General features: G+C 41.0%; 1 protein-coding gene across 1 annotated transcript; it reads left to right on the top strand.

The window, feature by feature from the left end:
- Nucleotides 1-11,489: 11,489 nt before the first annotated feature.
- LOC308617880 (ubiquitin carboxyl-terminal hydrolase 39-like) lies at nt 11,490-13,669 on the top strand (the record flags this gene model as incomplete). The annotated part of the gene is made up of 2 exons (XM_081235316.1): nt 11,490-11,757; nt 11,807-13,669. 2 exons carry the CDS (start codon nt 11,490-11,492, stop codon nt 13,237-13,239), a joined length of 1,701 nt encoding a protein of 566 aa, XP_081091442.1. The 3' UTR covers nt 13,240-13,669.
- Nucleotides 13,670-14,607: the final 938 nt, after the last annotated feature.

Raw genomic sequence — 14,607 nt, 5'->3', positions numbered from 1 at the left:
TTAATCTCCAAAATATATAAACAGTACATGCAGCTCAATATTTAAAAAACAACAACCCAATCCAAAAATTAGCAGAAGACCTAAATAGACATTTCTCCAAAGAAGACATACAGATGGGCAAGAAGCACATGAAAAGCTGCTCAACATCACTAATTATTAGAGAAATGCAAATGAAAACTACAATGAGGTATCATCTCACACCAGTTAGAATGGGCATCATCAGAAAATCTACAAACCTCAAATGCTGGAGAGAGTGTGGAGAAAAGGGAACCCTCTTGCACTGTTGGTGGGAATGTAAATTGATACAGCCACTATGAAGAACAGTATGGAGGTTCCTTAAAAAACTGAAAATAGAATTACCATATGACACAGTAATCCCACTACTGGGCATATACCCAGAGAAAAGCATAATTCAAAAAGACACATCACCCCAATGTTCATTGCAGCACTATTTACAATAGCCAGGTCATGGAAGCAACCTAAATGCCCATCAACAGATGAATGGGTAAAGAAGATGTGGTACATATATACAATGGAATATTATTCAGCCATAAAAAGTAACGAAATTGTGTCATTTGTAGAGACATGGGTGGACCTAGAGACTGTCATACAGAGTGAATTAAGTCAGAAAGAGCAAAACAAATATTGTATATTAATGCATATATGTGGAAACTAGCAAAATGGTACATATGAACCAGTTTGCAGAGCAGGAATAGAGACACAGATGTAGAGAACAAACATATGGACACCAAGGGGGGAAAGTGGGGTGGGGGTAGTGGTAGTGAGATGAATTGGGAGATTGGGATTGACATATATACACCAGTCTGTATAAAATAGGTAACTAATAAGAACCTGCTGTATTAAAAAAATTAATTTAATTTAATTTAATTTAATTTAAAAAACAAGGAGGTGGAAGGAGGCTTCCATGCAAACATAATTCCCTTCATCTCCTTTGTCATTCCAGACTCTTTACCATAAATACTTATGCCTTATGCTTTGAAGAAGCAGGTTGCATAGATAAGTGGGTTGTTATCAGGGAGTTCAGGAGATAACAGTGACAACCTAAAGTTCCTTGAGGAGATAACAGAACACCAGTGAGCAACTATAGGCATTCATAACGTGAGAAAATTCAGGGGAGGAATGGCAGGCATTTTCAAAAGCTTTCTGCCACCACCTGAGTTACTAGGCTCCATTCTGATTAATCATAGACTTCTTTTGTGATTATTTCCCCAAAATAACATTTTTGTAGAATAAATAGTGCATTTATTCATGTATTCAGTACATATTGATTGAACACCTACTAAAAGTCAAGTGCTATGTTAGATGTTGACAATATAAGAATTAGTTGTATAGCCCGGAGATGGAAACAACCTAAGTGTCCATCATCGGATGAATGGATAAAGAAGATGTGGCACATATATATAATGGAATATTACTCAGCCATAAAAAGAAACGAAACTGAGCAATTTGTAATGAGGTGGATAGACCTAGAGTCTGTCATACAGAGTGAAGTAAGTCAGAAAAAGAAAGACAAATACCATATGCTAACACATATATATGGAATTAAAAAAAAAATGTCATGAAGAACCTAGGGGTAAAACGGGAATAAAGACACAGACCTACTTGAGAATGGACTTGAGGATATGGGGAAGGGGAAGGGTAAGCTGTGACAAAGCAAAAGAGAGGCATGGACATATATACACTACCAAACGTAAGGTAGATAGATAGTGGGAAGCAGCTGCAGAGCACAGGGAGATCAGCTCCGTGCTTTGTGACCGCCTGGAGGGGTGGGATGGGGAGGGTGGGAGGGAAGGAGATGCATGAGGGAAGGGATGTGGGAACAGATGTATATGTATGACTGATTCACTTTGTTATAAAGCAGAAACTAATAAAATAAATAAATAAATTAAATTAAAAAATATATATAATAAAAAAGAAGAATTAGTTGTGCTTTCTGATTCTTTTACGGTGCCATAGATTAATGAGAGAAAAGACTGGAAAGGAATTATAGTATAACCCAGTAATAGAAAAAGCACAGATTATTAAGATAGCAGAAATGCAGAAGCACCTCCTCTACTAGGTTGTATATCTAATAGTTGATGGGAGATTATTGGCTTTCTTGGCAAAAATCACTCCCTCTAGCTTGAACAAAACAGAGATTTTATTAGATGGATAAAATTACATTTTTATGAAACCCAGAGCAAAAGTGCAGCTACTCCAAAGGCATTGAATTGTGTCCTGAAAGGTCACCAAGATTCAGAGAAGCACATCTCTCCATCCCATGAGCTCTTCTTCCCTCTTTGTTGTTCAACTGCTCATCCAGAGTCTCAGGCTTCTGTTTCTACAGGTTGGTTTTGTTCCCTTTCCCTGTCGGTCACTTTTCCTGATGCATCTGCAGTTGAGCAAGTGTGGCCATCCCTGCCCTCATTTTACACCATCTCTAAGTGTGAGATCCCAACAGAAATTATGTCCCAATTTCAAATTTCTGGGACACTTGTCTCCTAGCATGGCAAGGTAGGTGCTCATTTAAGGTGCAGGCATCAGAGCAAGTGTGAGCACTACCTCTACAGAGTCTCACAGAGAAGGAGATGTTTTAGATGAGTTTTGAAAGTCAGGCAGAGCTTTGCCAGCAAACGAGGAGGGTCTCGAGAAAGGCATGAATTGTTCCAGAAATGGTTTTAGAAAAGTCACTCTCAAAACCTTTTTGACATGTACGGGTTAGCAGTTTTCCTGGAGTGTACAAAAATCATTTTGGCAAAACAAATGTAAAGGAAGTCAACGCTAAGAAACATTCTCTAATTATCCGTGTCTCCCAAAGCTGTTTGAGAATGACTAGATGCTAATGAAGTGTTACCTGAAATGGGTTAAGAGAGAAATCGTTTATAAAGATGCAAGAGTCTTTGAAGATCACAAACAGAAATTCTATTTAACTAATAGTCAATGGTGATAATAAAACAAAAGTAAAAATGTCTCATCCTGAAAATAGGTTAATATTTTCAAATAGGATGCATGGGTTCAAAAGTCAGACTCGAGATACCAAACCCCTAAGGATTTGATGAACTTTCATGGTGGTATTTGTAACCTCTTCAACTTCCTATTTAGTAAATATGAGTCATGGTAGTAATTTCCAAGTGTCTCTAGTGGCAATGATGATCTGAGTAAACCAGATATACCCTTGGCACGCTAACACAAACAGCAAATAATTTCCTTTCTCTGCATGCATGTTTATGTTAACGTTTATTTACGGTTTCTGTTTCTAATATTTTCAAAGTTGTATCCTGAGTGAAGCGTAATGTCTTCTCCTTTAATTAAGTAGAGTATTTTGTCTTTTTCTTGGATTTATCAGAATGTTTTAGCCAATTCAGAACGTCAGTGTTCTCAGTTTCAACCAATAGAGAATGCATACCTTCCCCCTTTCAATTATTTTTTATTTTACTTGAGGTGGTATGTTTGATTATTTTCTTATCAAAAATTGGATATTTTGCTACTTAGAAGATTTAAACAGTTCATTTGTTTAGAAACCTACAGAAAACAACTAACAGCTTCAAGTTATATAGGAATGGAGTATTCATATATTTATTGCTGTTAAAAGAATGTTCTTGAGATCATTGACAACTGGACTTACTGGTCCTGGCTCCTGCATTTCTCCCTTGGGTTTGGCTTCCCATTTTTCTTTTTTTGGTAATTGATTTTATATTGGACTATAGTTGATTTACAATATCGTGTTAGTTTCAGGTGTACAGCAAAGTGATTCAGTTATACATATATCTATTAGTTTTCAAATTTTTTTCCCATATAGGTTATTACAGAATATTGAGCAGAGTTCCCTGTGCTATATAGTAGGTCCTGTTGTTTACCTATTTTATATATAGTAGAGTGTGCATGTTAATCCCAAACTCCCAATTTATCCCTCCCCACCCCACCTTTCCCCTTTGGTAACCAAAAGTTTGTTTTGTAATTCTGTGAGTCTGTATCTGTCTTGTAAATAAGTCATTTGTATCATTTTTTTAGATTCTACATATAAGTGATAGCATATATTTGTCTTTCTCTGTCTGACTTACTTCACTTAGTATAATCTCTAGGTCCATGCATGTTGCTGTAAATGGCATTTTTTATTCTTTTTAATGTCTGAGTAATATCCCATTATATACATGTAACACATCTTCTTTATCCATTCATCTTGGCTTTCTTTATAAACACCTCTGTGGGAGAATGATGTTGTGCTCACTTAGGCAGTAACTACAAGAGACTGCTTATCTCCATGTGTAATCCAACATGGAAAGACCTAGGCATTGTTCAAAGAGCTCTTGATCTTGACTTCAAGATCATCCTAGTCTTCCCACTGTCTCCAAAACAATAGCAAGTCTTTGGTCACTGAGGATTAGGTGTCTCATTTGAAAACTGCAGAGGTTTCTAGCATTATGAGTTTGAAACCATATCTGAGATCATTTGGGGTTCTACCTAGTTGCTTTACCAAAGAAGTCAAATATTTACCTGGTTTTGATATTGAGGTTTTGAGAAAGATTTTATCTAAACAAAGGTTTTCTCTTAAATTGTTGGAAACCCTTTGACCTAATTGATGTCTCAGTTTCTTTTCATTTCCCCATGTCTATAATCGTGGGAAAGAGCACAGGGGTGGTGCGCTTCTTCTCTTTTCTCTAACAATAGACTTTGAGTTTCACTGCTTAGCCCAGAGGAAAGAATAAAACACATTATGACATTGTCTGAATATTAGTAAACTCATGATTGAAAATCTCTCTGGGGTCCTTAGCTGAAGACTCCAACCAAGAACCTTCTAGAACTGAGATAAAAATGCATAAGGATAGAGAAAACAGCCTCCTGAAGCATAAATGGAAGAGTTCTATTCACTACTACACCTATGAATTGTTTCCTATTTTCATAAGACTTTTCTATATTCAGACTCTAATTACCTAAAGGGTTACTATTCACTTGTTTGAAGTTCTCTCTGCATAACTGAAATTATTACTGGAAAAAGCCATGGCCAAACCAGTCATATTGCTGTTGATCTCTACTCCAAAGAAAAAGCATATGATTTGCCCAGTGGACTCTGAACCAGTGGTACTTAAAGTGTGGGACCAGCATCAGGAGCATCAGCATCACCTGGGAACTTGCAGGAATGCATATCCTAAGGCCCCATCCCAGACCCTCCAAATGAGAATCTTTGAAGATGGGCCCAACAGACCCAGCCATCTTCCAGGTGATTCTGACATACACTCAAGTTTGAGACTCACTGCTCTAAACTCTCTGTTCCTCTGCCCTCAATGGCAAGTAGCAAAACTGAAGAGAAGTTAGAGACAAAAGATGGGAAAATGTCCAGGCAAATTGCTAATCAGAGATATTTACCTTTTTTCCCTTTATCCACTTCTTGCATTTTCCTTCACCCAGAAAAATAAAAATAAAACAGGTTTTCCTTGGGGATACTTTTATCTTCAAGAAAAAGCAGGAAGTCAGGACAGAATTAAATTAAAAAGATTTCAGAAATAAGTCTGAGATGTGTGAGGTCTTTCAACTCTTATCATGGATGCCAGTACTATCGTGCCACTGTGACACCATTAATCTGTGGGCTGTGACCTTGGCATTAGGGTCAGTGGCTCAATACTCTAAGCACATTGAAACCGTCTTGCTCCTACAGGTCTCAGCTAGTCTTCAGAGCTTCCTCTTGGCTGTCTTCCCTATACCATCCCCAATCTTACTATTCTAAAATAAAGATATACCTGAACTTTTTCAGAAAACTAATTTGTATACTTCTGTAAAGTTTTCATGCCACCTGGAACATAAATCTTGCTGAAAGCATTGGCTCTAGTGTTAGCTGGTTACTAGCTGCCTGCTGCAGTCATTTTGAAGGAGGCAAAAATATTCTTTATTTGCTCTTCTGATTGGCAGTAGCCTGGGGTTTTAAACAACAGTTTCTTTCAAAAGATGGTGCTATTAGAATGATGGGGACAGAATTACTTTTAGTATGTGTCATACATAATCTGTTTGCAAAATGCTGTGAGACATTTGGATAAAAGGCAGCATTTGGCTCACAAAAGACAGTTTTGCTGGACAGATTTACCTACTGAGACAATGTTTTTGTGATTATTTACCATTTATGATCATGCTGTATATGCCACCTTACAGAATTCATGAAAGACAGTCCATGGCTTAATCCATATTCTAAAAGTCTTTGAAACATTGTGGGAGAAAGGAATTTTCTTGAAAGAAAAAACTTAATAGTAGCCCCTTACCTGTTCATTGTGCTTTATGGCTTAAAAAGGGCTTCCATACATACTTTTACAATAACTCTGTAGAGTAGATAAGATGGGCATAATTATTCCATTTATATAGAGGAGAAACTGAAGGCCATGAAAGTTAGAGGTCTTGCCAAAGTTATACAGCTAGTAAATGGCAGAGTTCATGCCCTGAGACAGAAGGGTACCATTCATTTCTGCTTCTTGAAAGAAAGAAAAATGGAAAAGAGATACAGAAATTCTGTGAAAATGACTTGAATAAACAAATGTTTCTACTTTCCCAAGTGCTTGTATGTTTCCCTACTGGCTGGTTTGAGCTACCTTGGACTCATCCTACCACAGAATAACTCTTACAGCCACACAGCAGACCTGAGAGACCTGATTTCTCTTCCATGTCAGAACACAGTCAGACTGGGGTGTAGAACATAAGGTAAAATCAGTTACAGGAGAGAAAGAGGATCCAATCGCCCTCAATATAGGGTTTACTACCTTTTGGTAAAACGCCCACCTTACTGTGTCATTATGAACAGTGTTTTCTTAAAATCTTCCAATAGGTAAATCTGAAGATCAGTAGTCAAAATGTCCAGCAGAGTTTAGAGGAAATACAGATAGAAAGCATGGTTTCATTTCAAAGCATCTTTCATGAACTTTAAGTAATATGTGCCTTGTGCAAGTCATTGTAAGTGGAAGGAAATAAAACATGCACTGGATGCCCACCAGGTGATAAAGGTGAATCCAGTCACTTAGACAGACACAACGCTGAAGTTTCATGGTGAAGCTTTGAGGTAGACGTTATGACTTCCATGTTGCAGGTTTATTCCCTCAACTGATAGTTATTGAGCTCCTACTAGGTGCTAATCTCTGATGAGAAAACTTTGAAAAGAGAATCTGGACCCTCAAACCACTCATCCCCTAAAGCATGGGAAACATCGGCAGTGATGAAATATTGAGTCAGTGCAGTGATACAAAATAGGCCAACGATATTATGGGACTTGAGAAGGGTCAGCTAACTGAGTTGAGCCTTAAGCAGTAAGAGTTAATCAAGCAAAGAAAAGGGAAAGGAGAATTTCAGGGAGAAATACAGATTAGCCAAAGAACTAAGGGACAAAAATTAACAGAGTATCTGGGAGAAATTTGAAAGAGTGTAAAATGGGAGAAATGGCTGGTAAGTGGGGTAAACCATGCTGAGAAACTTGGCTTTGTCTGAGGATGATGGTGACTCATGGAAAAGAGAAACAGAACATAGTGAGATTAGACCTCTCAGTTGACTACTCTCTATAGGATGGAAGATGGGATACAGAGGAGCAAACCTGGGAGAAGAAGTTGTTACGAGAGCATCATAGTGATCTAGACAAGAGATGGTGAAGAGTTGAATTTTCACAGTGGAACAAAGGATGGAAATAAAAACAGAGATTTAGGGGCTTCCCTGTTGGTGCACTGGTTGAGAATCTGCCTGCCGATGCAGGGGACATGGGTTCGAGCCCTGGTCTGGGGGGATCCCACATGCCACGGAGCAACTGGGCCAGTGAACCACAACTACTGAGCCTGCGCGTCTGGAGCCTGTGCTCTGCAACAAGAGAGGCCACGATAGTGAGAGGCCCGTGCACCGCAATGAAGAGTGGCCCCCGCTTGCCACAACTAGAGAAAGCCCTCACACAGAAACGAAGACCCACCAAAGCCAAAAATAAACAAACAAACAAACAAATAAATAAATAAATATGAATATCTGCTTTAAAAAAACAAAAAACAGAGATTTAAGAAGCGTCCCGGGGCTTCCCTGGTGGCGCAGTGGTTGAGAGTCCGCCTGCCGATGCAGGGGAAATGGGTTCGTGCCCCGGTCTGGGAAGATCCCACATGCCACGGAGCGGCTGGGCCCGTGAGCCATGGCCGCTGGGCCTGTGCGTCCGGAGCCTGTGCTCTGCAACGGGAGAGGCCACAACAGTGAGAGGCCCACATACCGCAAAAAAAAAAAAGTCCCTGCTGGCACAGTGGTTAAGAATCCACCTGCCAGTACAGGGGACATGGGTTCGATCTCTTATCCAGGAAGATCCCACATGCCGTGGAGCAACTAAGCCCGTGCGCCACAACTACTGAGCCTGCGCTCTAGAGCCCGCAAGCCACAGCTAGTGAAGCCCAGATGCCTAGAGCCCATGCTTCACAACAAGAGAAGCCACCCCAATGAGAAACTTGAGCACTGCAAAGAAGAGTAGCCCCTGCTCGGCCCAACTAGAGAGAGCCCATGTGCAGCAAGAAAGACCCAACGCAGCCAAAAATAAATAAATAAACGTATTAAAAAAAAACAAAAACAAATATTCGGAACAAAATAGAAGTGTCAGTATTTAATGATTAAAAATAGATGAATAAATAAGCTCTATTAAGTTAAATATTTGCCTCTAGGAAACATGACCAGGATGTGGTGGAGCCTGGATTCTAACCCATGATGGAGTCGAAGGGATTAAGAACCCCTCTTGTATAGACTGCAGACTTTTCACTCAGGACACATAACTGATACACTATATTTAACGCCATATGTGTACATTCATCACTATATAACTTGTTTTCCCCAATTTTTATAGGTACATTAACATACCAATCCCCCAGCATTGCGGGTGAGAGTTCATGGTGAGAAAGAAGTCCTTTAAATTTCTCTAGAGAAATCTAAATTGAAAGGTTATTTTGGAATCACATCTTAAAGCAGAAGTTGAATACTCATGGTGTGACTTGAAAATAGTGATAGAACAAAAACAGCAAAAAAAAAAAATTGCTTGTAGAGCAGAGGTTTTCATGAAGAGTAACTTACAATTTTCTTTTACTGAAAGGAGTGCAAACTGGTTTTTTGGGGGATTTTTTTTTCATCTACAGAGATATCTTCTTGCTGTGTAACATCTTTGGCTCATCCAAGAACACTTGAGTCGCAGTGCGTGGTTAGGCAAGTGTGAGGACAGTAGACACCACCTCCATGGGGGAAAGAGCACCAGGACATTTGCACCTGGAATAGGCGGATCCTTCCAACCTACTTGGTAGCCAGAGAAACTGCGGGAGAGTAAGTGGCACATGTGCCTAGGGGCTGAGGAACCTGCTGGGAGGGAAAGGGATCTTGACTCCATCCAGAGAATCAGTGGAAGTGGAGCCTTTTCCACAGTCCTCACCATGAAGGGACCCCACAGCCACAACAGGGATCTCAGCCCTGAGATTCTCTGACCTCAGGTACAGCCCTGAGCCCCTAGAGACACTGTGCAGGCTGCCCATGGAAGTCCATTTGGACAGACTTCTTGCAAGGTGTCCACCCAAGCAGTGGCTTTGCTTATGAGCTCAGAGCTGAAAGATTTGTCACTTTGGTAGCCCAAGTGTGGGCGCTACTGCAGCTCATGCAAGGATCTGCGCGACTAAAGCTTTATCGCAGTGGTGGTCCTTCCCTGGGCCGTGCAAGATACGTTTTCAACAGACACCCCACGTCACAGCAGCAGCAGAAGCCACAGCAGGAGTTGATCAGGAGTAGATGCCAATTCCCCAAGCCTGACAGCTGAATTAGTAACTAGAGTTCGTACCACATTTGAGAACAGGGGCAGGAAGGAAGGTCTCAAATACTGGATTATTTGTTAATAGAATCTGTGAGAACTCAAGTAATTAGTTGAGGTCACAAAAGTGATCTGAACATAATTGTGCTTCCAGCTAGTGAAACTGAATATACTCTATTAACTAAATCTTTAAAACATTTTTCTACATTATTTCTATTTATTTTACATAAGCTTTACAAAGCACTTTGTCATAGATCAGACAAGGGATCTTCACAGTAACATTATATGTATTCTAAAAAGCATTCTAGAATACCCAGTTTACAGATAAGGAAAACAATGACAGAGCTGAGATTAGGTCTCTACCATAGCATTTAACTCTCAGGCATATTTTCTTTACCACTCCTGCTCCTGCCTTTGAAAGCTACAATCTGCATGGATGTTCGTAAATTAAAACAGAACGTCAAATTAAAACGGAGAGAAAGCAAGTAGAATCTGACAGTAATATTAATACCTCTGAAATCCCTGGTCTTTTCAATTAACAGTCTCTTTCTGAGAGGTTTATTGTTCTTGGCTTGAACTGAGGTCATTAAAACACCTCAAAAATCCTACTTAAACACTCTCTCCAAGGTTTTGGGTACCACTTCTGCTTTGCATAGATTCAGAGAGAAGGCATAATAAAACAGGCCCCAGGGCTGTCATGTGTGTCTCTTTGCCTTTGTTTTATAACCCAAGTTCATGAGCCTGTTCAGCATTTATCCCTGGATATAATTTATCATCCCAGAGAGAAGCCTATATACTTAATTTCAAATGTAGGTCTGAATGAAAGTAAATATATAAATTAAGTGACCCTCTAGGTATGGCATACCTTCCAGCTAAACCTCAATGTGATTTTGCTCATTCACCTAAAAGCGGCCTGGCATATAAAAAGCATGCTACATGGCAAGATGAATCACGGCACTTTTATTAACCCCACTGGATGAGCCTCCTCACACTGGAATATTTTACAGCATTATTTTATTGGCAGTTACTGTCACCAAATAAACTACAAAGTAGTGACTGATGTAGTAGAACTAGACAGATTGAAGGATCTAGACTACTTGTAAAAGAGAACTATTTTGCCAAGCGCTGCTACAATAAAGCAATTCTGATGCTTATAAAAGAATGTAACTGATAGTGGCAAATCTCAGTTGAACCAGGGCTTGGGGAGATTACCTGGTGAGGATAAAACTGACATCAGAAGCCTTGCTATTTTCAAATGCATGAGTTTGCTTTTATTTTTATTTTGTTTATTTTTATATCTTATAAGAGAAGGCAGTAATATTCTGAACATACTGTATTTTACCTCTGTGGCCAAACACATCATGCACTCATTATACACTCACATTTGGGAGAAAAATAACCAGACCATAATGTAGGAAGCTGCTCAAATTGAGCTTGAAGAATTTGTACACAAGGAATGAATGATTCTTGTCTTTTTTCCCTAAACACTCTGACTGGCCCCTTTTTTCATCTAGAAAAGACTAACTGAATCTTTTTCCCAGAAGAAAAGGAATGACATATCAAATAGTTTCAGAGGTAATAGTAGTTTGAATTTTTAAGTGTGTGATGTAATTTTACCACTGTTTAATTGTTGGCAGAATTTTTTCATCCTATGAAGGAGAACCTCCAGTCTCTTGAGTAAAATTTTAAAAAAACACAACAGACTCGGCCGGTAGTGGCGATGTCCGGCCGGTCCAAGCGGGAGTCTCGTGGTTCCACCCGCGGGAAGCGCGAGTCCGAGTCGCGGAGCAGCTCAGCTCGTGTCAGACGGGAGCGAGATCGGGAGCGGGAGACCGAGGCTCCCAGCTTCCGGGGCAGTCCGGTGCGCGTGAAGCGGGAGGTCGAGCCGGCGAGCGCGCGCGAGGCCCTGGCGCCTGTGGTCCCGGCGGTGCGGGTGAAGCGGGAGCGCGAGGCCGACGAGGACTCGGAGCCTGAGCGGGAGGTGCGAGGTTAACGGAAGGAGTCCTGGAACCCATGACCTTTGAGAGCCCTAATAAGCCACAAAGAATGGCCGCATGGATTCTGAGGATCGGAGGAGCCGCCACTGCCCCTACCTGGATACCATTAACAGGAGTGTGCTGGACTTTGACTTTGAGAAACTGTGTTCCATCTCCCTCTCGCATATCAATGCATATGCCTGTCTGGTGTGTGGCAAGTACTTTCAGGGCCGGGGTTTGAAGTCTCACGCCTACATCCACAGTGTCCAGTTTAGTCACCACGTCTTCCTCAACCTCCACACCCTCAAGTTTTACTGCCTGCCAGACAACTATGAGATCATCGATTCCTCGCTGGAGGATATCACGTATGTGTTGAAGCCCACTTTCACAAAGCAGCAGATCGCTAACTTGGACAAGCAAGCCAAGTTGTCCCGGGCATATGATGGCACCACTTACCTGCCTGGTATCGTGGGCCTGAATAACATAAAGGCCAACGACTACGCCAATGCCGTCCTTCAGGCTCTGTCTAACGTTCCTCCTCTCCGAAACTACTTCCTGGAAGAAGACAATTATAAGAACATCAAGCGTCCTCCTGGGGATATCATGTTCTTGTTGGTCCAGCGTTTTGGAGAGCTGATGAGAAAGCTCTGGAACCCTCGAAATTTCAAGGCACATGTCTCTCCCCATGAGATGCTTCAAGCTGTCGTCCTTTGCAGCAAGAAGACTTTTCAGATCACCAAGCAAGGGGATGGAGTCGACTTTCTCTCCTGGTTTTTGAATGCTCTACACTCAGCTCTGGGGGGCACAAAGAAGAAAAAAAAGACTATTGTGACTGATGTTTTCCAGGGGTCCATGAGGATCTTCACTAAAAAGCTTCCTCATCCTGATTTGCCAGCAGAAGAAAAAGAGCAGCTGCTCCACAATGATGAGTACCAAGAGACGATGGTGGAGTCCACGTTCATGTACCTGACGCTGGACCTTCCTACCGCCCCCCTCTACAAGGACGAGAAGGAGCAGCTCATTATCCCCCAGGTGCCGCTCTTCAACATCTTGGCCAAGTTCAACGGCATCACTGAGAAGGAATATAAGACTTACAAGGAGAACTTTCTGAAGCGCTTCCAGCTCACCAAGCTGCCTCCGTATTTAATCTTTTGCATTAAGAGATTCACTAAGAACAACTTCTTTGTGGAGAAGAATCCGACTATTGTCAACTTCCCTATTACAAATGTGGACCTGAGAGAGTACTTGTCTGAAGAAGTACAGGCGGTGCACAAGAACACCACCTACGACCTCATCGCCAACATTGTACACGACGGCAAGCCCTCTGAGGGCTCCTACCGGATTCACGTGCTCCATCATGGGACAGGCAAATGGTATGAATTACAAGACCTCCAGGTGACTGACATCCTTCCGCTGATGATCACGCTGTCGGAGGCTTACATTCAGATTTGGAAGAGGCGAGATAATGATGAAACCAACCAGCAGGGGGCTTGAAGGAGGCATCTAGAGCTTTGCTCCCCGGGGCTTTGGCTGAAGATGGAAATACGAATACTGAGCACAGGCTGATGGCCCAGCCCCTGAGCCAGCCCAGGTTTTATGTGTCCTGGTTCACACTAGAGCATCCCGGTGCTTCTGCCTAGGATAGCTCTGTGCTGCCACTCAGCTGGTCTTTGATCAATTTATTGTAGATGGATGCTCCTTTCTCCTTCCTGTCTATCTCCCTTCTAGAAGGCCAGGACTCTTTTACAGATGTATGTAATTTATTTATGAATAGCTGGGAGTAGCTGAAGGACAAGATAGTTTTCTTCTAAGCATCAAAGCCTCAAGATTATAGGAATTAGAGCTTGAAACCAGTAACACCCTTCTTCCATCATAGGTAGATAGTTTTCCTTCATTTCTTTGTGTTTTGGGATGGATTAAATATTTTCCTGTTTTTTTAAAAAAAAAACATAACAAAAAAGATTGCCTATCTAAAAACTATGTCCTGAATTATATAAAAAGAAGGAATTTCAAAGTGCAGGAAGATAAACAGGGTCACATGTGCCTCCCTTTTGAATCTGCCAGACGTGTCTTTTTAAAACCAGATCTGATGATTTCACCCACCTGGTTCAAAAATTTTGCCTACAGCAGAAAACCCCAACCATTTCAGCTGAGCCAATTGACCTTCGCTATTGGCCCCTAGCTACGTTTCCAACTTTAGCTCCCATCTTTCACCCTGGAACATCCAGCTCTAAGGTTCTAGGTCTTTTCATTCTTAATACTTATCACATGACTTTTCTCTGCCAGCAATACCAGTACCTTCTCTGCCTATTCATTCTCCAGCATCATTCCCTCTGCTCTGGTCCTTCCATGCTTCACACCTAACTCTTCAAAAGATAACTCAAGCCTTACTGGCAGTTTTTATTTAGGACATAACTCTCCCAGTGGATGATAAAACAGTCATGGATTGGACCCCGTTAGACTTCTATGAATCTGTTCGCAGATTCACCAGTGCCTTGCACAGGTTCTAGGACACAGCAGGTACTTCATAAATGTTTGAATCAACTAAGCTTAATTTTTAAATTGTGCTTATGTTCATTCTCTTCACTACTTAGAGATTCCTAGACAATTAGGATTCTGTTCTGTTTACCATACTATTCCTAAGTCAAGTGTCTAGCAGAGTGCTTGGCACATAGAAAATGCTCATTACTTAATTTTTTTTTTTTACTGAATAAATAAGGAAATGAGCAGGGATGCTTTTTAGACACAAATTTCTAGATTTTAATGCAGGCTACCACTTACTAACTTAAAGACTGGAGCCAGTTCTTAACTTCCCTCAGCTGTAAAATGCTAATAAAAGTATCAACCTTCGAGTTATTGTGA

Source organism: Mesoplodon bidens, assembly GCF_964165515.1.
Source record: "Mesoplodon bidens genome assembly, chromosome: 5".
NCBI classification, from domain to species: domain Eukaryota; kingdom Metazoa; phylum Chordata; class Mammalia; order Artiodactyla; family Ziphiidae; genus Mesoplodon; species Mesoplodon bidens.
Note: the sequence above shows the minus strand (reverse complement) of the source record. Positions and strands in the feature narration are given on the sequence as shown.